This window comes from Engystomops pustulosus, chromosome 7, assembly GCF_040894005.1.
Source record: "Engystomops pustulosus chromosome 7, aEngPut4.maternal, whole genome shotgun sequence".
NCBI classification, from domain to species: domain Eukaryota; kingdom Metazoa; phylum Chordata; class Amphibia; order Anura; family Leptodactylidae; genus Engystomops; species Engystomops pustulosus.
This window is the reverse complement of record NC_092417.1, coordinates 111126618-111153943: the sequence shown is the minus strand read 5'-3', so window position 1 is coordinate 111153943 and position 27326 is coordinate 111126618. Positions and strand designations below refer to the sequence as shown.

The following is a 27326-nucleotide window of genomic DNA, read 5'->3' as shown; positions in this document are numbered from 1 at the left end:
AACCTATTGTTTTAGAAAATTTTTCATGTTGGAAAGTCAACAGGAAGTGGGACTGCACTAAAGAAAGTAGGGTTTATTACCAAAACTGCTTTTTAATCTAATAAGCTGTACAATGTGTTGTGCGGTTACACTGATGTTGCCCTGTGCAGTGTACATATCTGAGCATTAACCCCTTCCCATGGCCCTTTTCATTTTTGCGTTTCTATTTATTTCTACCCACCTTCAAAAATCTATAATTTTTTATTTTCCATGTAAAGAGCTCTGTGAGGGCTTGTTTTCTGTGTAACAAATTGCACTTCATAGTGATGGTATTTAGTATTCCATGCCGTGTACTGGGAAAAAATCAAATGCAGTGAAAATGGTGAAAAAAACACATTTGCGCCATTTTCTTGTGGGCATGGATTTTACGGCTTTCACTATGCACTCCAAATGACATGTCTCCTTTATTCTTTGGGTCGGTGCGATCATCGGTGCGATTTATATAGGTTTTATAATGTTTTCATAAATTTCCAAAAATTAAAGCCTCCTGTACAAAAACAATTCTCCATTTTGCCATTTTCTACCACTAATAACTTTGTAATACTTCGGTGTACGGAGATGTGTGTGCTGTCATATTTTGAGAGTTTTGATGACGTTTCAATGCTACCATTCTAAGGACTTTATGATCACTTTTGATCACTTTTTATGGAATGTTTTATAATTGTCAAAATGGCAAAAAGTGGCATTTTTGACTTTGCCGCAATTTTCCGTTACAAGGTCAAACGCAGCGAATGACCCTTATTATATTTTGATAGATCGGACATTTTGGGACACGGCTATACATGTTTATGATTTTTACTGTTTGCAATTTTTAGTTTTTTTAATTAAATTTTTTTTTTTTTTTACTTTTTATTATTTTACTATTTTTCAGACCCATAGGGTACTTTAACCCTAGGTAGTCTGATTGATCCTACCATATACTGCTATACTATATACTATACTATCTATAGTATGGCATATTCTAATGAATCAGTTAAAGTAAGACCGCCTCGGGTCCTCATGTGACTCGAGACTGTCATAGTAACCGATTGCCGTCCTCCGATTACCTCACGGGGTGACAATCAAATCCAATATGGCGCCGCCCACGCACCGTTGGAATGGAAATTTCACCAGAAGCTTTGCCGGAGGCATTTACATGGGTAGTACCCGCGATCGGTGCCAGCTCCGACCGCGGGTGTTATCGGTGGTTGTTTGCTGCAATACACCCACTGCCGACATGTGACGTACTATTATGTCACACGTTGGTTAGGGGTTAAAAGGTTTTTTCCAGGAATAAACCACTCCTTTACATCCTGCCTATAGTTCAGATGATGCCCTGTATTCTCTCATAAAGTAACCAGTGAATCCACTGAGATTCCAACAAGTAAATACACATACAGGGTGAGGGTAAAACTGTCCTAGTTGCACATGGAAACCAATCGGAGCTCAGCTTTCATTTTATAAGCTGTGTGAAAATGAAAGCTGAGCTCTGATTGGGCAACTGGAACAGTTCTGCTCTCAGACGCTTCAGATAAAACGCCCACATAGGCCCTTTATAGTGACCTAGGCAGGATGCTGGATTTCTAGATTGTCTTGATAAACAAACTTAATTACTTCAATTTGTCAAAAGTCATCAATAGCAAAACTGTCCATAGAACATCTTTAGTTGGCCAAATGTACTGGCCCGACTGGCAGCATGAAAAGGTTACAGGACCTTAAAGTGATCGGTCACATGCATTTGAAATCACTTTGGTCCTTTATTCCATTATGCTTCCGGTGATGGTCAGGACTGGCAGGGTGAGGGAGAGAGAGTGGTGCAGGGTACTTCGCTCTGAGTGAAAGCAAATCTCTAAGACAGCGGTTAGGAGGGTCTGGAAGTGCTGGATCTTCCTAATTGCGAACTATAAAATTCCAACATTTTTTAGAAAAACTTTTTCTTTTTTAGGTGGAATTTGACTGCATTAACCCAAAGAAACAAAAGAAGAAAAGAAGCTACAAAAACTCTGGAGTTATCATAATAAAATCATGTAAGGTAAGAATATCTCTGATACTGGTTTCCTAATTATCTTATCTTAAAGGGAACTTGTCACCAGCCTTCACCCCATAAAGACTTTTGTTATTGAAGGTCATGGGCACCTTAATGTCCAGGTCAATTTGTGCAGTTCTTTTCTGCTCTTCTTTGTTTTATTATATATTAACAAATTTTTATTGAAAGTTATATAGAAAGTTTTATACAAACACACTGACAAGTTTTATACAAACACACTGACAAAGGAAGATAACACAATATAAAATGTCACATCACTTCCATGCAATTAGTAGGGCAGCAGAAACAGTAAAGACTTCCTGATCTTTAGGGCATCCAGAAGAAATTGTAGATCCATAAGAGGTAGATGCAGCTACCAGGAAAACACACATCACATAAGTGGTAGGATAGATGTAGGTCCACATTTATTTAAGTGTCTGCGCCAGACTGAAAAGAATGTGCAAACTGCTTGCACATGTATTTATCAAGTGTCTGCGCCAGTTTTGTGTTGCAGCTGCACTATGTCCACTGGGCCACAAAATTCTGCTCCTAAAGGAGTGCACAGTCGGACCTTGCACCACATTTAATACTGCGACTCAACAGAATTGTGTCGTACACTCTGGGGCAGATTTATCAAGCAGTCTGAAAGTCTGAATATTTCCAGTTTCCCATGGCAACCAATCACAGCTCAGCTTTCATTTCACCAGTGCTCATGAATATTTTAAAGGGGAGCTGTGATTGGTTGCCATGGGCAATTGGAAATATTCTGACTTTCAGACACTTGATAAATCTGCCCCTCTATGTTAAAGGTGCACACTTACAGAGCAGTGCAGGGGGCGCCAGATTAATGAAGTCCATGCGCCACTTTTGATTAATCTGGTGCGTTCTGCACACTCCACTGGCCAACTGCACAAAGTACAGACTGCACTAGTTTTGGCCAATTGTGTACTAGTTGTAAGAACAGTGAAGGACATATCCTAAATGAAAAACATCTATCACTTGAAGGACCCCACTACCTCCAGGAGACAAGCAAATACAACCCTGATAAGTGTATTAGAAGCCATATAAAATGTTTGATAAGGCCCACGCTGTAGCAAGTCAGTCCAGGGGAACCAGAGTTTATAAAATTTTGGCGGGACACCATGATTGTGGAAAATTCCCTACTTCTATCAGGAAACCCGACTAATGGCTGATCCAGAATCCTGTTATTAATAATCTTATTATGGATGATTACATCATCTTCATCCTCATTGTAGTCAGCCCTAAAGGTATGTCTGATCTGAAGAAACCTAAAATATATCCTCTGTTGGTTTTTCAAACCAGACTGTAATTCTTGAAAGGCTTTAATTTTGGCACTAGAAAATAGATCTGATCAGGGCTGATTCCTACTTAAAATGTCAAAAATAGTGTACAAGACAATGAAAAAACTGGAATGTAGGTAAATGACAAAAAGGGGGACTTTACACCAGACGAGGGAAGAACACTGATCATGGGTATGTGCAATATATTTCCTTCACTTTCTATGTATTAAGACATGTAATAATGTTATTGGGTATGTGCAATATGCTCTCTTGCACCATTATGCAATAGGACATGGTTCAAGTATGTGTCCTTGTTTACAGTTAATATAGTTAGGAGTGCACTTTTGGAGGACGGTATCTGGGAGTTATATATTTTGCGCACTTTAAAGCACTTGACACTTTTTGAGTAAACTGCAATAGCAATAACCCGGATACCTGCCCCCGTACGCACTATGCACTTTTAAACATCTCACTACTGCCTCCCATTTAGAGCCTTTTTGTCATTTACCTACATTCCAGTTTTTTCATTGTCTTGAACACTATTTTTGACATTTTAAGTAGGAATCAGCCCCATGTATCACCCTGTACCATCTGGTTGTATTTTTGTAGTGTCCTTGTTTCTCTTAATCAGATCAACCTGTCATTAGTTTTTAAATGTTTGTTTATTATTTACCATTTCAATAAAGATGCATTTCTTCATATATTTCGGGCAAATTGGCTTTTGTGTTCTTTAGAACACCTAAAGAGATGGGTTTTATAGGGAACCTGTCACCACAGGGCTCTTTATCAATGGGGACAGCTTAAAATAGACAGTAAATATGGAAACAGTAATATACTTTAAAAAATATGTTTTTATATATTCTGTATTTACATTGGTTACAGAAATATTGTGTGGTAAAGTTTACCTGGCTCCCTGCCAGGTCAACGACTGAAGGCCTTGGGGTTGTGCTTTCCAAAAGGATAACGTTCGGCTTCTAGCTTGAATCCAGATCTGGCCCGTCCCCTCGCTCATTATTATCCACCACCATCTATTACAGCTTCCACTCATGACGTAGGATTGATTCAGACATGCACAGTGAGCAGAAGCAGAGAGACGCCTCACTGATCACTACGCATGCGTCTCTTCGCTACGCTGTCTTACTAAACAGTGCAGAGGAACGCAAACTGCATAGTAAGACAGCCAGCGGTCTAGACAAAGCGTCAGATGTTCAGTCTTGTCCCATGAAAAGATAGAATGAAATATTTATACCTATCAAAAATAAATGAAAACTCAATTATATTCACCTTCATCGTGTGTTGCATCCATATTACCAAACTTCACTTGTTCCTATGTATCTTTTTTCAGATAACAAGAGATTATTCCTTCCTGGATTACATACTAGGAGGATGCCAGTTAATGTTTACAGTAAGTGCTCATTGGGAGGAACAAACAGTGCTTTGCTTATTTCTGCAGGAAAACTACTGGATGTGACAAAAACTATTACATAGGATATGAGTCACCTTGTTCTGACCCTGGAGTGATAGCGATTCTGACACTCATGTGGTGATAAAAACATTGTACATTTCTACATTCTTGTGCTCAAGGATGTAGAAACTTTTGTTGAAACAAATAAGACTTAGCTAAAATATTCTCTGGTTCTGTTTATACAAGACCCATTACACCACAATTGTGGCACTCTCTTTTTGTAAAACTACCCGATTATGCACAGAGGAGCATTCCTCTCTCTGCTTATGTGTAATAAATCCTTATCTGTTACACATGATAAATATAATATATAATATAATAAATGATATCAACTCTGTCACTATCACTAGCCTTAGCAGAGTATTCCAGACTTGAGACCCTAGCACATAGCTGTATACATTTTCGTTTCTACTAGTATTATTGATCCCTACATGTATAATGGTGCACACAAATCTGCCCTGTGACACAGAGATATTATCTGTTTTTCCCCAGGCCATTTGCAGTGCCCCTCCCTGCAAGTGATATGGGATCTTCACAAGAGTCACTTTATAACCACTAATGCAATTTACCTATGAATAGCACAAAATTTTCTTTCAATAGTAAATGTGTATTAGGAATTCATGTTCAAGGACTATGTCATAAGAAAATTACACATTGTTTCATTTAAGTTACATTTTTTGGATACACTAACTATATTGAATTTAAAACAAAAATAAAAGTACTGTACTTTGTGGTTCAGGCAGGATCAAAATAGAATAGAATCAAATATTTACAATATGAAAAAGATTAGAGATAAACATGTGCATGAAGTACCACATCCCTCCTACAGAGACACTGTAGACATATGGCACCTCTTTATTAGGTTATTTGTAGGAAATAGTGTCAGTGTTTTATCTAAAATTGGTGCAGCTGGAAGAGAATGTTCTAAGTATAATAAACACATAATGATGTGTAAATTAAAGATTATTTGCTGGATATGACATATTGTACTATTCGATTTTTCAGTCTGGCCCCCACTATTACCAAGAAATCAGTGCAGTACAGTACTACTACAGTACTATATTAACACATAGGGCTAACCATCCCTTCAATTTAATATTTTTCATCTCTTATCTCTAATGTAGTGTACAAGTATTGAAGACACTCAATTGTACCATATTACGGTGAATATAGGAACAATGTATTCCTCTTATAGCTTTTACTTCGAGAAACCTATAGTGGGACATAGATTATCACCCTCCAAAACCCTATAAAGTTGCTTGTTAATAGCACTGTACTACACTGTTAATAGCACTGTATGATACAAATTTACATTATATTAGGTAGTGTCTACCAGGGTCTTGTTTATTTATAAGGAGGATTTGCTTTATCTTCAGGTTGGAATTGACTTCACGGCATCAAATGGAAATCCAAGAGATGCCTCCTCTCTGCATTATATCAACCCGATGGGCACAAATGAATATCTTTCTGCTTTATGGTCTGTAGGACAAATTATTCAAGATTACGATTCGTAAGTAACAACTTTTACAGGAAGAACTGATACTACACTTCTTCTCCAAAAACAGCTACATATTTACAGTATAACTAAACTTTTAATAAAATAGCATAAATCAATATTGCAGTAGAAAATAGTAAACTTTGTGATATACTTTATTAAAGAAAATGTTCTTGCTCCCTTTTCCTTTTGTCCTCTCTTCCCACTTTTAGCAGTGTGTATAGATACACTTTTGCTCTCCAGAAAGGCATCCAGGCCTCTCTTGAACATGTACATAGAGTCCGCCATAACAACCTCCTGCGGCAGAGAGTTCCATAGTCTCACTGCTCTTACAGTAAAGAACCTTTGTCTATGTTGATGGTAAAATCGCCTCTCCTCTAGGCGTACAGGATGCCCCCTTGTCCTGGTCACAGGCCTAGGTATAAAAAGATCTTTGGATTGAACCTTGTACTGTCCGGTCACATATTTGTACATTGTCTATCCTAAGCCTTCTTTTAACTAAACAAAATAATCCCAAATTTTGTAATCTGTCATTGTATTCTAGTCCCCCCCATTCCCTTAATAATCCTGATTGCTCTCCTCTGCACCCGTTCCAGTTCTACTATATCCTTTTTATACCCTGGTGCCCAAAACTGCACATAATATTCCATGTGTGGTCTGAGCAGGGATTTGTATTAGGACAACTATATGTAAAGTGAACCCTTCTGTCTTTTACCTAATCAGCCAGACATTCCTGACCATAGATGGAGGCTCATGTGATGCTTGCTAATAAAGTAAAAAGACATTTCTGTACCATGGGCTTTATATATATATATATATAAAAAAGCTGTAAGCCCTTACACTTACGCACACATTACAAAAAACATGAAGTAAGGTGGCCAACCCCTTTAATTCCTTATGAACTGTCAGTGCAGTCTTATCTCCTGCAGAGCTGATAAACAAGTGAGATAAGTTTGAGTTGTGGAGAATGACCTCCCATCTTCACTAAGATAGATGCAGGAGCAAAGAAAATTGCAACAAAGCTTTTCTTTCTTTATAAAGTATATTACAAATGTTATCATCATTACCTGTCCTATTCACTTCAGAGGTAAAATAAAATAGCTTCAAAGGTTTAGTTACTATTTAAAACTGACCTTCTTTATTGGAAACGGGTAGAAAAGGATATTAATGTTCAGCAAACCTTCACATTTATTATTTACATGGAATGTTGTCATTTTGCTTGTCACCAAGTGTTCAAGAATAGAGCACTGCATGTGGAAGGTTCTGTTCACACTGATGCCAAGGATGCTGTTACTGATAGAGCTATAAAAGATCACTTTTTCATATCTTAAAACAAAATCCATTCCCATCTGGGTTTCCATTTCTTGTCAGACAGGAAATTATTTGGTGTAAATTCAGGGAAAATCCCTTTGTAACACAACCAATGCTATATGTTAACCTGTTATCATTAATTAAATTTATATGAATTATCCAGTCAATATACATATACAAACAGTGAACCTGACCTTGATAATATACATTAACTAGGATATAAACATATACACTAGATAGATAAAATAAGATATATACAATAATATGGAAGGCTGACTTGCTTCTCATCATCCAATCCTGAGCTGAGGGCTATGTCGTCATTGAAATGTAATCCTGAAAAATCATCTTTATCCCAATACATTAACCCTGATAAACACAATTTACCATTACAATATGTTATATAAAGTTACAGGTAAACAGTCATGTAACATCTCCATAAGGACATAGGTTAATGCTTCCCTCTATGCTGATCGATCGTTGTTACTTGATAAAGATTAGCTATCCATCATAGATTGTCTTACACTGTGAATGAAGGGTCAGTTTACCACTTATAGTAATATTTGCTGACTGGCATTATATGAGCTTAAAGGGAACCTGCCACCAAGAATGTAATTTTTATCTGGTGACAGGTTTCAAAAGCCTATCAGAATTCTGAAACATTTCAGTAATTTATATAAGTTCAATTCACATTAACTAACTCCATCCCAACAGCATATGGTGAGTCCCCGGGGACAGAGCAGCTGCAGCCTGCATGTGCCTGTGTCAGTCTCATCTCCTCCATATTCATGAAGCTCCGTTCCCCTACCCTTCATGTCATGTTCATTGAGCAGGCAGAGAAGGGAAGGGGAAGGTTAGGAGGAGAGGGAAAATGCATAAGGAGATACAGGCAAACAAAGGCTCTACGCACATCTGCTGACATGCTGTCCTCCCGTACACGTGTGAGAGACACAGACATCAGCTAAACATGTAGCTGACATGTTCTTCTATAACATGGTTTCCTGGAGCTGTTGTATCTTTCACATACAAACAGGCTGTAGGGGGCGCCAGCACCAGGAAGCACATGGAGGAGCCGTTACACCATTATACCTCACATCATTATACAGGATATCATTCATGTGCATAGGAGTATCTCATACACACACAGGCTGCAGGGGGCACCGGCACCAGGAAACACATAGAGGAGCCAGCACCAGGAGTGCCACATCATTATACAGGCTGTCAGTCATGTGTATAGGGGTATCTCATACACACACAGGCTGCAGAGGGCACCAGCACCATGAAACACATAGAGGAGCCAGCACCAGGAGTGTCGCATCATTATACAGGCTGTCAGTCATGCGTATAGGAGTATATCATACACACACAAGTTGCAGGGGGCACCAGCACCAGGAGTGTCACACCATTATACAGGCTGTCAGTAATGTGTATAGGAGTATCTCATAAACACACAGGCTGCAAGGGGTGCCAGCACCAGGAAGCACATGGAGGAGCCATTACACCATTATACCTCACATCATTATACAGGCTGTCAGTCAAGATCTGGGTGGGTGTGGCTGTGCCTCCCACTCATGAATAAGCTGGACAGCTGAATAAGATAATGATTCTTTGGACATCTCACAGGTCATTGCTTAAGTTTACAGGCATGTAGAGGGACAATGTAGGGATAGGGACAATGCTTTCTAACGGCAGTTTATAAAAATATATTTAGTTTTGGAGGTTAATTTGCCTGACAGGTTCTCTTTAACAAATGCTAAAATAAACCATTTTTATATATCCGTTGGTATATGGTGGGTATAGGTGTATCCTACATGGAGTATACTGCAGTTGAGAGTGTCAACCACCAACTGGCAGAAAATAATTTTTTATTTACCAGCCAAAATAGCTTTGTACTTGCAAAACAAATATTTTGGCAATATAAAGTACTGGAACAAAAACCTACACAGTTGAGGTAGCATTTTATGGGCCACCAGTTATCAATACTGCAGTAAAGGAATCACATGGAAGAAGATATGTGTAATGCAGTAAATAATAGTGTAAGGGCCAAAACCGCATCAGAAGATGAGTTTGTGTTTGGCTGTGTTAATGAAGATAAAACTACACGTAAAGAAACAGTCTAATGTTGTGGGAAAGAATAAAAAATCCTGGAATCAATCAGCCCATAGGAGTATCTGCTCAGATGATGACCCTTCTGACTGTGAGATGCAGGAACCTTTCAGCAAGAAGAATGACAGGTTTGCAAGTGATTTGGAAGAGGTAGAAATGAATTGTATTGGGCCCAATGATATTTTAGGTAGCCTGAAAGCATTCATAAAAGAGTGTGCTACTGCTATAACAGGCAGTGACCTGATGTGATGATGTGGGCAGGGCAGCGTCTGACAAGGACAATGTCAGGATGACAAGGATGAAGAAGCCATATATTGTTGGATGGAGCATATATATATATATATATATATATATATATATATATATATATATATATATATATATACATAAGCATTGATGCATATGAGACAGACCCACATATGATAAAACATTTCTCCTACTAGTGGAAAGTATCCCTTGATAATTGGATTGTCACTAATTGTCAGTTGTAGCAATTCACATCCAACTACAAGAAAGCCCTCACATAAAGCCCCTGTGCACCGGGAATGTTAAGTGCTTATTCTGATATCTGCACAACAGTTACCACGGAAACACACTCATTTGTCTTCTGTTGCTTGCTGGGATAGAAAAATGGATTCCTGTCAAGTGACAAAAAGCTTTTATTATTGTATGTGGTTCAGGAATCATTGTATTGTCAAGAAAAAATCTGATTAGGATGACATAAGAAATTTTATATATATATATATATATAGATATAAAATTCATTGGTTCATTGGTTTTATGGAGTCTATGGTCTGTCAGGCCTGTTTTAACCAAACAAGAGGGATTTTCTCACTATTAAGCAGTGGATTTTACTGTTATGTTTGATAGGTGCTGTATGTATGTGTAATAATATATGATTTTTTTTTTTACTTTCAGTGACAAACTATTTCCTGCCCTGGGATTTGGTGCCCAGTTGCCTCCAGACTGGAAGGTATTGTAAATGTTTGCAATGGCTTTATTCTTATAGGTTTATGGATGCATCGAGATATGCAACATGGATCTATTGCATTGTGACCTTTGAACTGATTCTGTTCATCCTTTTACATTGGAATATAGTATCTTATGGAATGAAAGAAACCTAAGCCTTTTTTTTGCTCTAAGATTGTTTTCTCCTCATTTCTTGTGCTCAAACATAGTCACAGGTAAAGCATTCTTAGCAATAAATAAAAGAGATCCCTGATCATTTTAGCGGAATCTTAATATGACAGTTAGTACCCAGACTTTTTGGAAATGTTAAATAAAAATGGATAGTTTGTATTCATACATGATATGCTTCAGTAGGAAAAATTGTTACATAAGTCATATAGTAATTCAGTGAAATCTACAATAGCTTCCAAGATGGCCTAAATTTAAAGTATTACTGTGCTTTGAGTTAATTTTTAATATGGTAGGGGGGTAGAGAATGTTTTTCTAAAGAAATTCTGCTTAGTTTGTAGAGAAATAGGCTGCAAAATCCCGTTAGTAATGGCTTTAATTCTATTTTTTCAAGGCTGATCTGTCTTCTACTTCTTCTTTCAAATCTTTTTTATTGAGTCGATCACATGAAATTTTAACAGACTCTTTTTTACAAATATTCAGCTTGTTATATCAGCAGTTACAGTAAATAATACTTGATGGAACTTCTAGACCAGGGAATGTTACAAGATTAGAGGAAAGGAAGAAGGAAAAGGGAGTTGTATTCTCAGGGAGAATTAATCTGAAGAGTTTGTCTTCAGTCATCAGGAGTTATGGGGTGAGCGGGGTCTCTGTTGGTAATTTTTATCCATGGATCCCACATGTTGTAGAAGCCATTCAGGGTACCTTGTCTCAGGGCATTTGATAATAATAAAATAATAATAATTCTTTATTTATATAGCGCACACAGATTAAGCAGCACTGCACAAAGCATGTCAAATTGGTCCCTGTCCCCAATGGGGCTCGCAATCTAAACAACCTAACAGTATGTTTTGGAGTGTGGGAAAAAAACTGGAGTACCCGGAAGAAACCCATGCAAACACGGAGAGAACATACAAACTCTTTGCAGATGTTGACCTGGGTGGAATTCGAACCCAGGACTCCAGTGCTGCAAGGCAGAAGTGCTACTCACTCTGCTACCGTGCCGCCCCATTTGATACTTTTTAAAGGAAATCTACCATCAAAATCAATGATAAACCAGGGACGCTAACTCATAGATCCAGGCACTGTGACTATGGTAATCCTCTTATATTTGTTATTCATGGCCTCTTTCCTTACAAAATCCACTTTTAAGCTAATGAGCCTGAAATGCTGCTGGGGCGGTTGCCAGAGCCCCTCCATGCTGTAGTTACACAGGATGTTACAGTGTGCATAAGTACTTCCCCCTTTCAATCTTTACATCCTCTTCTGCAGTGAGATTACATCAGGCAGAGGCAGGGGGAAGTGCTGAGGGAGAAGGTGGAGGGTGAGACAGTCTAACAAGCCTGTAAATCTGCAGCACGAAAGGGCTCTGCGAATCGCCCCAGTCAGTAGTACTGAGCGCTTGACAATGAAAAGGAAAAATTCTGAAGTTATTGGTCACTATGCACAACTGCTTCTTGAAAATTATTCCCTAATACAAACTAGCAGTTCATCCTGTGCTCTACTGTAGTACTTTTTATGAAGTAGAATTCCAGTAACAGAAATAATTAAATACTTAATATTTGAAAGGATTACATGCAAATATTGACTGATGTTCTAAAAATGATTTGAAGTATTTCTAATTTTTTTCTTTTAAAGGTGTCTCATGAATTTGCCATCAATTTCAATCCTACCAGCCCTTTCTGCTCAGGTTAGACCATCCTTTGTCATAAGTATAGCAATGAAAGTACAAGGTCTGACAGGTTCCCAAAAGTCTTAATAGATCTTTTATAAATGTCAGGATGTCATGCATTAAAATGGAAAATGGGATGTATAAGCCTCAGGGCACCCTTTTATTTCAAAAATGCAACAAAAAAATTAAACCTGACTATCTTATCAAGTAATGGATGAGAGGGTATATCTTTTAGGCCAGTTGTGGCAAACCTATGGCACGGGTGCCAGAGGTGGCACTCAGAGCCCTTTCTGTGGGCACTCAGGCCATCGTCGAAGGAGAGAGTTCACCAAACACTGGATCTTCCTACAGTCCCAAGCAACTTAAGAGATGCTGCTCTCAGCAGTATTTTAAAGCAACACTTTATTGGGTGTTTGGAACTGCAGGGAAAGTAAGAAGGTGTTGACAGAACTGCATTATCTTTGGAGGTCCTCCTGCTGGACCCACCGTTCTTCCTGTATAGAGAGACCCTTGAGAGAAGCTACAACTCCTTCTGAAGCTGAACTCCTTCTGTAAACTGTACTGTTGGCCTTAGGGGGCCGATACAATTGAAAGATGTGGAAGAACAGGGAGCAATAAGTTACTGTTTAAAATTCCATGTTGGCACTTCACGGTAAATAAGTGGATTTTGGTTGAAGTTTGGGCACTCGGCCTCTAAAAGGTTCGCCATCACTGTTTTAGGCTATGCCCTTAAAGGGTTATTCCCACGAAGATAAGTTTCTTATATGTACTCAGGAAAACAAACTAACACATTCTTTAATTCTCTGTTATTAACAAAAATACAGCATTTCACAGATATAAGTCCAACCTGTCTTTATCAATCCTGGTGTACACAATTTCATTTGCCCCTAGGCCACCATCTTGTATTCCTGTGTGACAGCCTGGAGCTGAGATTTCTGTCTCTTTTTGAAGTCACACCCCCTGCAGTCTAGCCCCAAGCTCACACTGACACTCACTTCCTGCCAGCACATTGTGAGGAGAGAGAAGCTTCAAACTACAAGGAGATAAGTGATCTGGGGGAAGGGGGAGGCAGGCACATATCTGTGAGAACAGTAAGGCAGTGTAAAAGTATGTCAGCCTCTGTCTGTTTTGCCTCTGTGTAATAGGCATCTCATGCATCTCTGATCTGTCTCATCTCTCTCCTTCTATGTGTCAGTGTGTTAGTAAATGTGAGTAGCCAGATGAAAATGTATATAAACCTTGTATCCTGATGATCTAACCACATTGTCACCCCACAGATCTAAATGGATCATAATGGGGGTCATTTACTAAGGGCCCGATTCGCGTTTTCCCGACGTGTTACCCGAATATTTCCGCCGATTGTACCTGAATTGCCCCGGGATTTTGGCGCATCGGCGCTGGCATGCACGCGACGGAAATCGGGGGGCGTGGCCGAACGAAAACCCGACGGATTCGGAAAAAACGCCGCATTTAAGAAAAAAAATGTGTTGCGAAAATTACACTTACCTTCACCAGGTATAGGCCGGTGAATTTCAGGGCATTCCAGCGCGCCTCCGGGGAACTTCAGCGCAGCACCGCCACCTGGTGGACGGCGGAGGAACTACCTTAGTGAATCCCGGCCGGACCCGAATCCACCGCAGAGAACGCGACGCTGGATCGCAAACGGACTGGGTAAGTAAATCTGCCCCAATGTGTCTGCTTAGAGAATCCCCACCCTTACCCTGGGATTTTGCACTGAGCAGCACTGATTGATAGGAGCTAAAACAGCAATAAAACTGAGCACATTTTTAAAGTGAGGGATTAAAATGATCTTTATTGTGTAAACATCACTAGAAGTTTGAGATTTGAGAATTTTATTTCGTGGGAAAACCCCTTTAACTTGGCTGCCCAGTGCTTGAACGCCACCATATTTCCCATGGGAATGTGATTTTAAGATGGCGGTAATGTTTTGGCCATCTCACCCATTACTTTCTGGGGTATTCAGTTTTGTTTCTTAAATAAAATGATGTCCTGTGACTGTATCCTGTATGTCATCTGACCTAGGAATAGAATAATAAGGGGACATTTATCATAGGTCAAATAGTGGCAAAAAAATTATTTGGGGATTTTCACTGCTAAAAAAAATTGCACTGGCCTTTTCCCATCACTAAGAAATAGTGGCTTAAAGAAACAACTGCTTAGTGCAGTACTGTGTAAAGCCAGATTAACGACCTGCTATTTACTAGAGAATCGAATAGTCACTCCACTTCCCTCCTGGCATATTTGTTGCAATTTTTTTAACCCCTTAACGACATGTGATGTCGTTAACGAGCCCTCTTAACGAGCCCTCTCCATAGCCGGTAAGTCTTTGCTGCATATTGCTACGTTGTACATTGTTTCCTAGCTTATGGGTATGTTCCAATAATTTAATAATGCTACAACTGGGGGAGGGCTAGGGAGCTGCTTACTTTCGTATGAGCAGCTAAAGTGTTTTAATGACCTGACAGGTCCTCTTTAAACAATCAAATACCATGATCTATTAGACCTAGCGCTTCAGAGATCACTTTCAATAAAAACTAAAGTAACAAAGGAAAATTGGAGGCGCCCTTAATCTTCTGTTTTAATTCAAGCAGACCATAACAGCTTTTTATGTTTTTCTGTAGGAGTGGAAGGCATTATAGAAGCCTATTCTGCTTGTCTCCCTCATATACGGTTCTATGGACCCACCAATTTTTCTCCTATTATTAATCATGTTGCACGATTTGCAGCTCAAGCAACCCAACAGCAGTCAGCAGGGGTAAGTAGCTGCTTGAAAGCAATCCCGATCCTGCACAAGTCATAACGCAATATCATATTTTATGCCACTGTACTGTCTATGCCTGTGTCTAGCTGCACATCCTGCCCCACAGCTATGTCTACCATCAAAATCAAGCACAATAAACCTGGAATACACTGAGCAGGAATTGCTCACTACACACATCGCAAAGAAGAAGGGAAAAGTAAAGCCAGATCAAATAGAGGGGCTAGGGTAGCCCCTGATGCTCATTAGCATAATTGTAAAAGTTGATTTTAGAAGGAAGGAGGCCATAGATGACAAATATAAGTAGATTACCACAGTCACAGTGCCTGAATATGAGTAAGTGCCTCTGGTTCATCCATGCTTGATTTTGATGGTAGATTCACTTTAAAATAAAGAGAAATCTCATGTTTAATGGTATGTGTGCTGGTATTTACAGCATAGCTTATTGGCACATAAACATTGCATAATCATGCATTATATCATAAAAGTAGTTGTACAGGATTAATTATTTCTTCATGTCCCAGGGGTTATGAAAATAACATACAGTGTATACTCACGGGGCATCGCCCGTCACTGCCAGACATTTTGTATACAGATTTGAATATAAAAGAATGAACCATGAAGTAGTACTAGTGGACTGGACGGTGCCAAGAACTGAGCACAACCCAGAGACACCACCACAGGTTCACTGTTTTCTCATCCTATCTGCCTGCATTGATATATATTGCTTCAGAGAGAATAGGACACGGGGCCATTCCAAGCTTCAAATTTTATAATTTTTTGTATACAGAGGCTCAGCAGTGATGTGGTGTAGACTGTGCGTGTGTCCATTACAGGCCTGTCAACCTGACATCCCTGCTACGCCTTTGTATATAAACAGCCGGCCGTGACCGCACCGGAGCATTGGATTGAGGTGGGAATACACTGTTTGTTACTCTCATATCCCCTGAGGCCAGTAAAAAAAGAACATTAAGACAACCACTTTAATGTACCGTAACTTTAATACCTTTATAAAGTATTCAGTCGGCAGTTTATACTTGTATACTAAAGCAGCTGGTTGCTATTCTTGCACCTTGTGGGGATGCATACAGGAACGGGATACTTGTGTGAATGGGGCTTTCTAGGAATCCTGGAGAACCCAATGGGTGCCAGGGCAGGATTAAGCAAATAAAGAAAAAAGTGTACTCACCCATCTCCATCTCTTAGAATCAGCATCTAGTTCTCTGATCTGTGTTTGGGCTCACAGGACCACTAATAGCCAATTAGAGGCCGAAGATAAACAAAAGGGAGTCCAATGATCGCCGTGGCTCTGGACGTAAAAAGCCAGAGCAGGGAAAATACATTTTTTGTTGTTGCCTGTTTTCTGGATTACTATTGTTCTAATCCTGGTAAATGTTAATTTGTAAGTAGACAGTCTACTTGTAAAGTCTGTGTGAAAGAATCTTGCTGACTGTTTATATAGGTATTTTGAGCTTAGAAGCCGCTAGGAATATTCTCTTATTCTCTCTGCTATAAAATAAAAGAACTAAGCAAACACCCTACTTATTACTCTCCTTTCTCTTATTTTCTGTAACAGCAATATTTTATCCTCCTTATTATTACGGATGGTGTCATTAGCGACATGGATGAAACAAGACACGCTATTGTACAGGCATCCAAGCTGCCCATGTCCATCATTATCATTGGAGTAGGAAATGCAGACTTTTCTGCCATGGAATTCCTGGATGGAGATAACAGAATGCTCAGATCTCATACAGGAGAGGAGGCATCAAGGGACATAGTGCAGTTTGTACCCTTCAGGGAGTTTCGTAATGTAAGTCAACGGAAATGTCCAAACTATGTTCATTTATAGCACTGGTATAAGTTCACAGACAAGATAAGAAGACTGCTGCTGAAGAGGCTGATCATAAGAATAAATTGCTTATCGCTTTTCACACAGAAGAGTATATACACCTGCAACCAGTATATAGTTGCAGGTGTATATTTATAAACTCTATATTTATAAGGACACTGTATATATTGTACCCTAATGATGACTAATTAGTTCTCCCAAAATCCTACATCTTAATGGTCTATGTAGAATGGAGAAAGACCATGAATATGCTCTGGGTGCCATACTATCTTCTGAAAGGCGACCTGCACTAGTCTGCACTTTCCACGGAATTTACACTGCAAGCAGAGAAGAGTGTGGGGAAGTGAGTAGGGCTGGATTTCTGTATACTCTTGAGGAAACAATTTGTTTGGAGGGGTGGAATTGTTTTGGCCATATAATGCTTATCAGGAGGCAAACGAGTACCATATATACTCATATATACCATATATATAACCCGACAAGAATATAAGCCGAGGTACATTTTTACCACAAATAAACTGGGAAAACCTATTTACTTGAGTATAAGCCTAGGGTTGGAAATGAATTGGTTACAGCTTCCACCCAGTATATAGCTATTCAGCCCCCATTATATAGCTATTCAGCCCCCTGTCCGTAGTATATAGCAAGCAAGCCCCCTGCCACCAGTATATAGCCAGCTCCTGCTCCAGTATATTGCTAGCCCCCTGGCCCCAGTAGACAGCCAGCCCTTCACCAGCATATAGCCAGTCATCCTGCCCCCAGTATATAGCCAGCACCCCACCTTCTTCCCCGATGCTACAAGTAGGTTTGTGGAACTAGTAACTGTGAAGTTAGATATTGACCAACTAGTATTGTCCCGTACAAAGCTCTGACCTCTGTCCTTTAAGATAAACTTAAAGATAAACTTGAATGGAAATAGGGAGGCAGGCCCTCTCGTCCAACATTGGTGCCTGACCTTGGAAATGATCTTCCGGATAAATTTGCAACTGTTCTCACACAATGTAGATTGCCTCCTCAGAAAAGTGGAAGCTGCTATAGTTGAAAATGGAAGACATCACAATTTTAACTCATGGATTTAGAATGGGATGTCATAAAATCTCCTATATGTGTTATTGTGCCGATGCATTTGTGCTTTTAAAATATCATCAATATATACTTTTAAAGAATATTTACATTATGTTTCATGTTCTCCCCACAGGCGCCTAAAGAAACTCTGGCCAAAGCCGTTCTTGCTGAACTTCCACAGCAAGTGGTGGATTACTTTAAGAGCCACAATCTACCACCCATCAAGTCTGAGGGTGTATAACTTTCCTGTCATCCCCCACTTGTGATGAAACCTGTGGGTCTCCCTTGAATGAAACCAGCAATCCCTAGGTGTATGACAATTTTAGTGGCGACACGGACATTGTAAATTAATCAAAGGTCAACGACTGCACTAAGCCCTGGTTCTGGTGGACTCCAGTTAGACAAGACTTACCAGCGTGCACTTGTTTGGAGATGGAGACTGAAAAAAGGGAGGACGACATGATACTGATTTGTGGCGGGTCAAACATAACAGCACATTATTCTTATTAAAATCAGTATTCTGTGACTCATAAATCCCTTCATGGCCCAAAACCTGCAGGTGGATAGCCATAGGTTACAAGACCGCAACTACAAAAGCTATCTCAGAACATAGACCTTGACAGCCTGCAAACAAACAACATAAATCAGAGAAGGACCTACAGGGAATAGACCTAGAGAAATAAAATGTCCTTTTTGCTACCAACTTTAGTCCCACAATCTTAAAATAAAAACTCAAGGTACCCAGTACCTCTTAGGTAAATTCACAGACTGGACTAAGGATGCACAGTCTTTACTTCAGTGTTGGAACATCAGACTGTCAGCATCACTTCTTTAAGCGTAATAGATGTGCCACATGAACTTGCTATCTCCAAGAAACTTAGATCCAAAATAAAGGGGCCACTGATCCGATGGTCTGTTTTGTGAAGGAGCAAAATTACAATAGCAGAAAACCAACACTTTGAGAGCTTTAAAATAATGGTTATACTCATAGACGTGCGATTAAAAAAGACAAGTAAAATTTCAGTAGTCAATGTACAGAGCCACGTACAAAACGCTCTTGGGCACGAAGTGGAGCCGACAGTCTGTTGTTCCATCGCTGAGGTAAAGACTGTGCTCCAGTTTCTGACTATACCCAAGAGGTACTTTTGCTGTTTGAGTTTTCATTCTAAAATTGTGGGACTAACGTTGGTAGCAGAAAGCTATACAGGCGTTCTTCAACGTTCCCTATAGTGAAGAACTCCACAGATCTGAAGTCCATGTTTTAAATGAAATTTTCCTCCAAAAACAGCGCCACATCTGACCATGGTTTCTACCACTATTGCAACCCACCTGCATAGAGATGAATGGAGTTGCAGCACAGTACAAACCATGGTCATGCGTGATTTGTTTTTGGAAGAAAGCAACCATCTTTCACAACCTCAGGACAACTGCTTTAGGGGTACAAAGTAAAATGATAAATTACTTGATTTCTTGTTTAGACCTATATTTTGTCTGATGGTTTTTGTGTAGGAATGAATGCAGCCATATTTATATTACTAAAGAAAGCAAATCTGAGTGAATATGGACTATAATTGGTGATATACATACAACCATCAGGTGTTGCCAGATCACATTACATCATTCCTCAGGACTGCTATGTTACATTTAGATAATATCCCATTTATAACCTCCAAGTAATTGATCTTTCTACCTTTTAGTCAGCACTTCTGTTACATTACTAGGGTTTTCAGTGCACTTTGCCCTTATGACAACAGAGGGCCTTGTCCCCTCTCTTCAACACCTCATAAAGTCTTGTAGTCAGTAAATGGAACCTGTCAGGGCAATTTGGGACCCTAAACCACCCACAGGTCCTTATGGAAAGGTGATTTAGTGTCCATAATTGCCCTTTAGAATGCCCGCAGGTGCCCGCTAATATACCCCGGGTGCCCCTGCGCATGTGCGTGGTTACGGCACTTACACCATTAACCCGCTTCATTTAGATACTGTAAAGAAGTATAGAGCACAAGAGAAGGGTCCTATGCGCCTCATCGGACCCATCTCTAGGTAAGTATGCTTTTTTTTTTTCAATAGCACCACAAGGGACTAGCTAAAGGGCGATTTGGGACACTAAACCACCAAGGACCTGTGGGTGTTTAAGTGCCCTCTTTAAGGTCCTTTTTAAGCATACTTGTTTACAGCCAAAGGGAGAGAGTTATAGATGGCAGTAATCTCCAGAATGAAAGTTCGAGGAGGTGGACCAACATTTTGCCAAATATGTAGCCAAATTTCCCTACTAATGGGAAATGATCTGGCAAATACACAATATTTCTGGCAGCGTCTATGGTCGGATTAACAAAACCAACTCATCATGGCTTGACTTTGATGGTAGATTTCTGTATACCTAAGCATGCATTCCATGTTTCAGTAAAGTCAAGAGGTTTTGAATCCATCACGACAGATGCCACAAACCTACAAAAAGAGCCGCTGCCTTCTGTAGTAGTGTCTGTTGTTTTGATGGGAAAAATACTGCTACATGATTTACTATCTTTCCATACAAGAGAATCTGCTACTGAGGTTCTAAATGAAGTTTTTAATTTTACACTTAAAATATCATCTCCATATCATAGTTACATATTAGACTGTAGTACAAGTAAACACATAGAAAAGGTAGCTGTAGAGATGGATGCATTAGTGTGAATGAATCTATTAGTAGGAGATATTGTGAAGCATGTGAGGGTAGTAATGTCTAAAGAATATATTACTATTTTATATATATTACTACTTTATTATTGTCCATTTATTATTAATGTGCGTCTTGCATAGTAGAAAACCCATAAGAGCTACAGAGAAAATTAAAGGACACAAAACTCCGTAGTGTAAAAGGCAGTGTGTAGTGGGCACAGATCTGTAGCAGCTCATACAGAACGGAGTGACAGGATGATGGTCAGTATTGTGCTTATAAAGATTTATCCTGTCACTCCTTCAGCAACGCCAATGTTTTTCTACCTACAAGTACCTGGTCTGGTAAAAGGTTTAGGCTGTGCTCACAATTTCTAGCAAGCTTCAGATTTTGACTATTCTGTTTTTAACTCATGAGTTATATCAGTGACGGCTAAACTTTTAGAGCCTGAGTGCCCAAACTTCAACCAAAAGCCACTTATTTATTGCAAAGTGCCAGCACAGCAACTTAAGCAGTAATGTATTTCTCCTTGTTCTTTGACAACTTTCAATCGTTCAGCCTGATAACTGCACCAACGCAGTTGAAAGGAGGAGGAGGGCAAATTCATCTATCATTGTAGGAAGATTCTGCAGGATAATTCTTTGAGTCCTGTCTGGTGAACTTCATTCTGGGGTGATGGCCTGGGTGCCCACCGAAAGGGCTCAGAGTGCCGCCTCTGACACCAGTGCCATAGGTTTGCCAACACTGAGTTATATTGTAGAAGTGTCTGTTGTTTTGGTGGGAAAAATACTGCTACATGCTATATACTATCTTTCCATATGAGAGAATCTGCTCCTGAGGTTCTAAATGAAGTTCCTTCTTGACTGATGCAAATGGAAGCAAAATAAAGCCTTCCTGTAGCCTCCCTTATATCACCCACATCCCCCATCTACACTGATCTTATTCAGCCCTATGGAGGTGAACGGTGTGTCGGGATCATTCTCAGGTGCAGGCAGGCTTGTTTTACAGGCAAATTTAAGGGACTTTTGGCCCTTGAGTGTTCTTTGCACTTTTCTTTTTGGCAAAAACTGATATAATGCAAATGGAAGGCATCAAAAACAGATTCAACAAAAAACTGATCACTCAACGCCAGAAGTGAAAACCTGAAGATTGCTAGAAATGGTGAAATTACTATTTTAATTGAAATGACATGCGTCAGACCACATTTTCCCTTCAATGGCCGTTAGATGAGCCAGGACTTTGAGACAACACTATAAATACAATAAGCACGGCCATCTAAAGACCTGCGCATGTGGGACTACACTGTGATGAACGGATATGTTCTTCCTGTACCATTTACTCAGTACTTGGCACCAAAAAAATTAGCAACAGCAGATATTGACAATTAATGTAGGTTGTGTAAAAATGAGAGATACCAATAGTACAAGTAAGGCTTCATGCACATGGCTGCATAACAGATCTATAGAGAAACTGTACATTTACATTTAGGATTTGCTAAAAAGGGTTTGCTTACTCCACAAGTTGGGATGACATTCACTTTTTGGGGGTTATTTATCATTAGACAGTCTGTTTTTGAAGCTCTGCTGACTGAGGCTTTAATTCCCAGTGCATACACCAGCAGGGGACTGATATGACTTTGCGACTTTCTATATGACCTTTGGAAAAAGGCGCAAAGTCATGAATCTGGCTTTGGATGGCATTGCACTAGCGGTAGATCTGTGTTTACACCAGATCAGTGAAGTGGCAGAAATAGTCCTGTGCGACTTTTTACGCCAAAAAAGCCAGGCAAATCCAATGATAAATAGCCCCCTTTGACTCTAAATTTCCAGCTTCTGAATGGAGTCATGATATCACTGTGAGCATGGAGCCTAAAAATGTGCAGCCTGCAGTTTCCTACTACCCCACCCTTGCACAAGAGGAGCCCAGGGTTAGTTAGCATTTCTCTGTGTATAATTGGGGTAGCCCCAGGGACATGCTGAGAACTGTACTGGTATTAAGGAGCACTCCTATCTACAGGCTGTATGCCAGGTGCCACATGAACACATGGCATTCCATATGTATTATAAGTAATAGAAGTTTTTGTACATATTTGTCCTTGTAAAATAGATTTTTTTGGCTCTTTGAAGTTTAACAATCAGCATTGAAACCTTTATGGATGCCAAAGGAGGAGAAGCTCAGCTGCATATTTCTGGATTCACACATCCACAGCTTATCTGTATAAATCTCAGAAGAGCGCTGGGAACTTACTATCTCAAAAAAGCACAAGGGTCACGCTTTGCCTGTGTTGAGGACTAGACGTAGAGATGGATATTTGTTGTTATATATATACATTTGTACATTTTTGTATATAAACCTGTGGCAGAAACTACAAACATTCCCAATATAGACAAATGAGAGTTGTGCATACAAGTGATGGAACAAGAGCTCCTCCTATTGGAGGAACTTGTAAGAAATAATGGCTGTTCCTATTGTACCTGCCATCTCAGTTTTTGGATTATATGTAAAAGCTTATATATTAATGTATTGTTTACTGTCATTCTTCTATGTTCCTGTGACTTTTTGTATTAAAATGCACTGCAGATCTAATGCTTTAGAAGAATAAATGCATCAAATACTCCATTATAATAAATGGCTCTTTGTTACATGTATGATGTGGTGGTAATAGGCGGGTATATGGGGTCAAATATTCTGCTGTCCCTTTGCACATTCTACACAAATGGTCCTAATGTCTTACAGAATCTTTTTATGCCTCCTCTCTCTTTTGTAGGTTGTTAGAAGGTTCAGAATTTGTTTAAATTTTCTCAAATTTTTATGAAAATCGACAAAATTCTTATTTAGAGGCACCTGCTCAGTTTTAAGCGATTTCAAGAGTAATAACAGTAAAACCCTGTAAATTATGCCATTTTAGAAATTACACCCCTCAATGTATAAAAAAAATCAACTTTAAGAAGTGTGTTAACCCTTTAGATGTTTCCCAGGAGTTAAAACAAAATGGAGGTGTATTTTACAAACTATAATTTTTTTTTAGACAATACATTAATATGGGCCAAAAAGTAAACTTTCACAAAGTATTAAATGAGAAAAAGCTCCACAAAGTTTGATACCCAATTTCTTCAGAGTGTGAGAATGCCCCATATGTGGTAGTAACCTGCTGTATGGGTACACGGCCGGCATAGAACGGAAGGAGCGCCATTCAGAACAGATCTGCAATGTCACATTTTGGACTTTGGACATATGGGGGATTTTTTTTTTTGTGGATGAGATCCACTTTTCAGGTTCATAATTTTTTTTTGGGGGGGGGTTCAATAGCTTTTTTGGGGGGGGGGTTCAGATTGTATTAACTCTTTCTTGGTGGTGGTTAAAAAAATCATTAACTCTTGTTAAGTTTTGTTTGTGTTTTTTTTTACGTCGTTCATCGTAAGGTTTCAGAGACAATTTTATTTTATTGTATTTGTTGTTACGGGCATGGGGGTACCCAATATGTTGTCATTTTCACTTTTTTATGATTTTTATATGCGATTGGAATTGAGATTTTTTATTCTTTTTCAATAATTATTTTAGTTTACTGTTTTATTTTGTCCCAGAGAGGGACACGAATAAGTGATCATTTGATCACTTGTTCATTGTAATATACTGCAATACCAATGTATTACATAGTCAGCCTATGCATTCTGACATTAGCAGTGCAGAAAGCACAATCAGGCAGGCTTCTACTGAAGGCAGCTCTGGGGTCCACCATCGGACCTCAGAGCTGCCATGGTCACTATGATCGCGGCGTCTATACGGTTGACAGGCTGTTACTACGGGATCCCCGTTACCCGGGATGATAGCAAAGGCTCAGCTTCTGAGCCAGGGCAATCACCATGACGTAACTCTACATCAAGGAACTACCCGCATCCTATGACCCAGGGTTACATCAAGGTGTGAGAAGGGGTTAAACAAGTTAGTTTAAAAAATATTGGTATCATTTATCAAACTCTTTTGTGTTTTCCCTCTTTTTTTACAACTTTTTAGCATAATTGCTTTTTGCGTAATTGACTTTTACACCTGTTTTGCAAAGTTAGCCGCCAGAGTTTTACACTACTGCGCCTGATTTATCTTAAAAATGTAAGATGTGAACTTCTAGAAAAGTCGCAAATGTTTTCACAATCAAGTGAAAAGTTGAAATTATTTTGCACAAATAACCACCAGTCTAGAGCTATGTAGGCAAGGGGTTGTTTAAGGGTTTTACATTGTGTTTTGTTAACATTTGGGTTAAATCTCTTCTCAGCTGTTATATGTAAACACCACGTGTGACCAAAACGCATATGTGAACATTGGTGGAAACCATTTTCAAGTCTCTCCAGAGATGTTTAATTGGGTTTAGGTCAGGGCTCTGGCTGTACAGTCAATAATGGTCACATAATGTTTTGAAGACACTGCTTTGTTATTTTAGCTTTGTGCTCTGGTCATTGTCTTGTTGTCTTTGTCCCCGGTCTGAGGTCCAGAGCACTCTGGAAGAGGTTTTCTCTGGATATCTCTGTACTTTGCCGCATTCATCTTTTCTTCAATTACAATTATTCATCCTCTCTCTGCCCCCATAGCATTATGCTGCACCAACATGTTTCACTGTTGGGATCTTATTTGGCAGGTGATGAGCAGTGCCTGGTTTTCTCCAAACATACCGCTTAGAATTAAACATTTGTGTTCCTGTGCAGCTCCTCCCTCTCCCACTGATGTCAGCTCACCATGCTGTGAGCTCCTTGAAGGAGCAGGAGGGAGGATCTGTACAAAGATGGGGACCAAGAGACAGTCTGCTACATAGACTAGTCACATGTTTTTTGAAATGCATCCAAATCAAAGCCCAACCCCTGGGACTACACAGAGGATTCTGGCAGGGTGCAAGGTAAGTTATAATACACAATTATATTGTAATGCAAATGCTTAGAGAAAGCAGAAAGGCATATTTTCAATGCAGCTGTAATGGGATTCTGTAAACTATCTTTAGTGAAAATGAGGTCCATGGTGAGAGGTTCCCTTTAACACCGAAAATTTCAATCTTTGTCTCATCAGACTAGAGAATTTTATTTATCAAAGTCTTGTAGTCCTTCATGTGTATTTTTGCAAACTGTATGCAGGCTTCCATTGACACAATCTGCCATAAAGCCCAGACTAGTGGAGGGCTGCAGTTGACTTTGTGAAACTTTCTCCCATCTCCCTTCTGCATCTGTGGAGCTCAGCCACTGTGCTCTTAGGAACCTGTAGTACTGCAGAAATACTTTTGTAACCTTTGCCAGATCTGTGCCTTGACACAATTCTGTCTATGAGCTCCTTGGGCAGTTCCTTAGACTTCATGATTCTCATGTGCTCTGACATGCACTGTTACCTGTGAGGTCTTTGTAAAGAATAGTGTGTGCCTTTCCTTATCAAGTCCAAACAGTTTAATTAAATACAGCTGGAGACCAATGAAGGAGTAGACCCTTCAACATTTTTTTTTTTGTCTGTCAAGATGGGGTGCGGAGTATACACTAATGAGCAAAAAAAAAACATTTTGATCTTACCAATCGCAGTTTGCAATGAAACAAAGTAAAAGTGTATAAACCTGAAACCACAAGTATAAATATATACCTTCTATGAATGTAACATACACATAAATTATGCTGCACATCTAAATATTTACCAGCAATTAATAAACTGCACTCATTTTTTTTCTTTTATTTAGAATAATTCACAAACCATACGCATAAAAAAACATAAATCATAAAGGTCCAACAAATAATACATTCAAATGCAAAAGACAAAAAAAATCCTATCAATTTTTTTATTACACAGTCCTTCAAACAGACTTGCCACTTGAGCCCAAAAATCAGTAATGAGTGGGCATTTCCACCATAAGTGTAAAAGGTTAGCCTGTTCGCCACACCCTCTCCAGCAGACATTAGATAAATTATTGTATATGTTTGCTAGTCTAGTTGGGGATAAATGCCATCTTAAGATAATTTTTAGAAGGCATTCGCTATGGTTTAAACACATTAAACCGTTTTGTCCACTATTTATAGAAGAGCGCCAAACTTTTAACGAAAAAGTCTTCCCCAAATCCAATTCCCATTTTAGCATGTATGTTAGTTTGTTATTTGAAAGACTGGGAATAATCATATCTCTATATGCAATTGAATTACCGCCATTAAACTTACTATTTGCTTCTAAAAATTTTATAAAAATACCTTTTCGGATTTTAAGAAATTCTCTATTTTCTTATAATTGAGAAATTCACTGCTAGGGATATTAAATGCAATGTAGATTCTCTCAAAAGACATTAATGCCTCCTCTCTATAGATATCACTCACAGAAAGGATATATTCCTGTTTCCATTTAACCAGAGACAGATCTGCAATGCACAGGCTTAATACCTCCAACGCAACCTCTTTCCGCCCCAGGTACCACCCTACTCTAGCGGAGTGATA

The 27326-nt window shown here is 39.2% G+C and overlaps 1 protein-coding gene across 1 annotated transcript in view; it reads left to right on the top strand.

Annotated features, from left to right (window-relative positions):
* Positions 1 to 23500, top strand: part of CPNE2 (copine 2) — an 84296-nt gene extending 60796 nt beyond the window's left edge. Inside the window, exons 9-16 of the mRNA XM_072117551.1 lie at positions 1964 to 2050; positions 4691 to 4750; positions 6187 to 6320; positions 10638 to 10692; positions 12495 to 12546; positions 15171 to 15304; positions 16884 to 17120; positions 18358 to 23500. Coding sequence (XP_071973652.1) covers positions 1964 to 2050; positions 4691 to 4750; positions 6187 to 6320; positions 10638 to 10692; positions 12495 to 12546; positions 15171 to 15304; positions 16884 to 17120; positions 18358 to 18465 — 867 coding nt within the window. The 3' untranslated portion in view covers positions 18466 to 23500. The remainder of the gene's footprint in view (positions 1 to 1963; positions 2051 to 4690; positions 4751 to 6186; positions 6321 to 10637; positions 10693 to 12494; positions 12547 to 15170; positions 15305 to 16883; positions 17121 to 18357) is intronic.
* The last annotated feature ends 3826 nt before the right edge of the window (positions 23501 to 27326 follow it).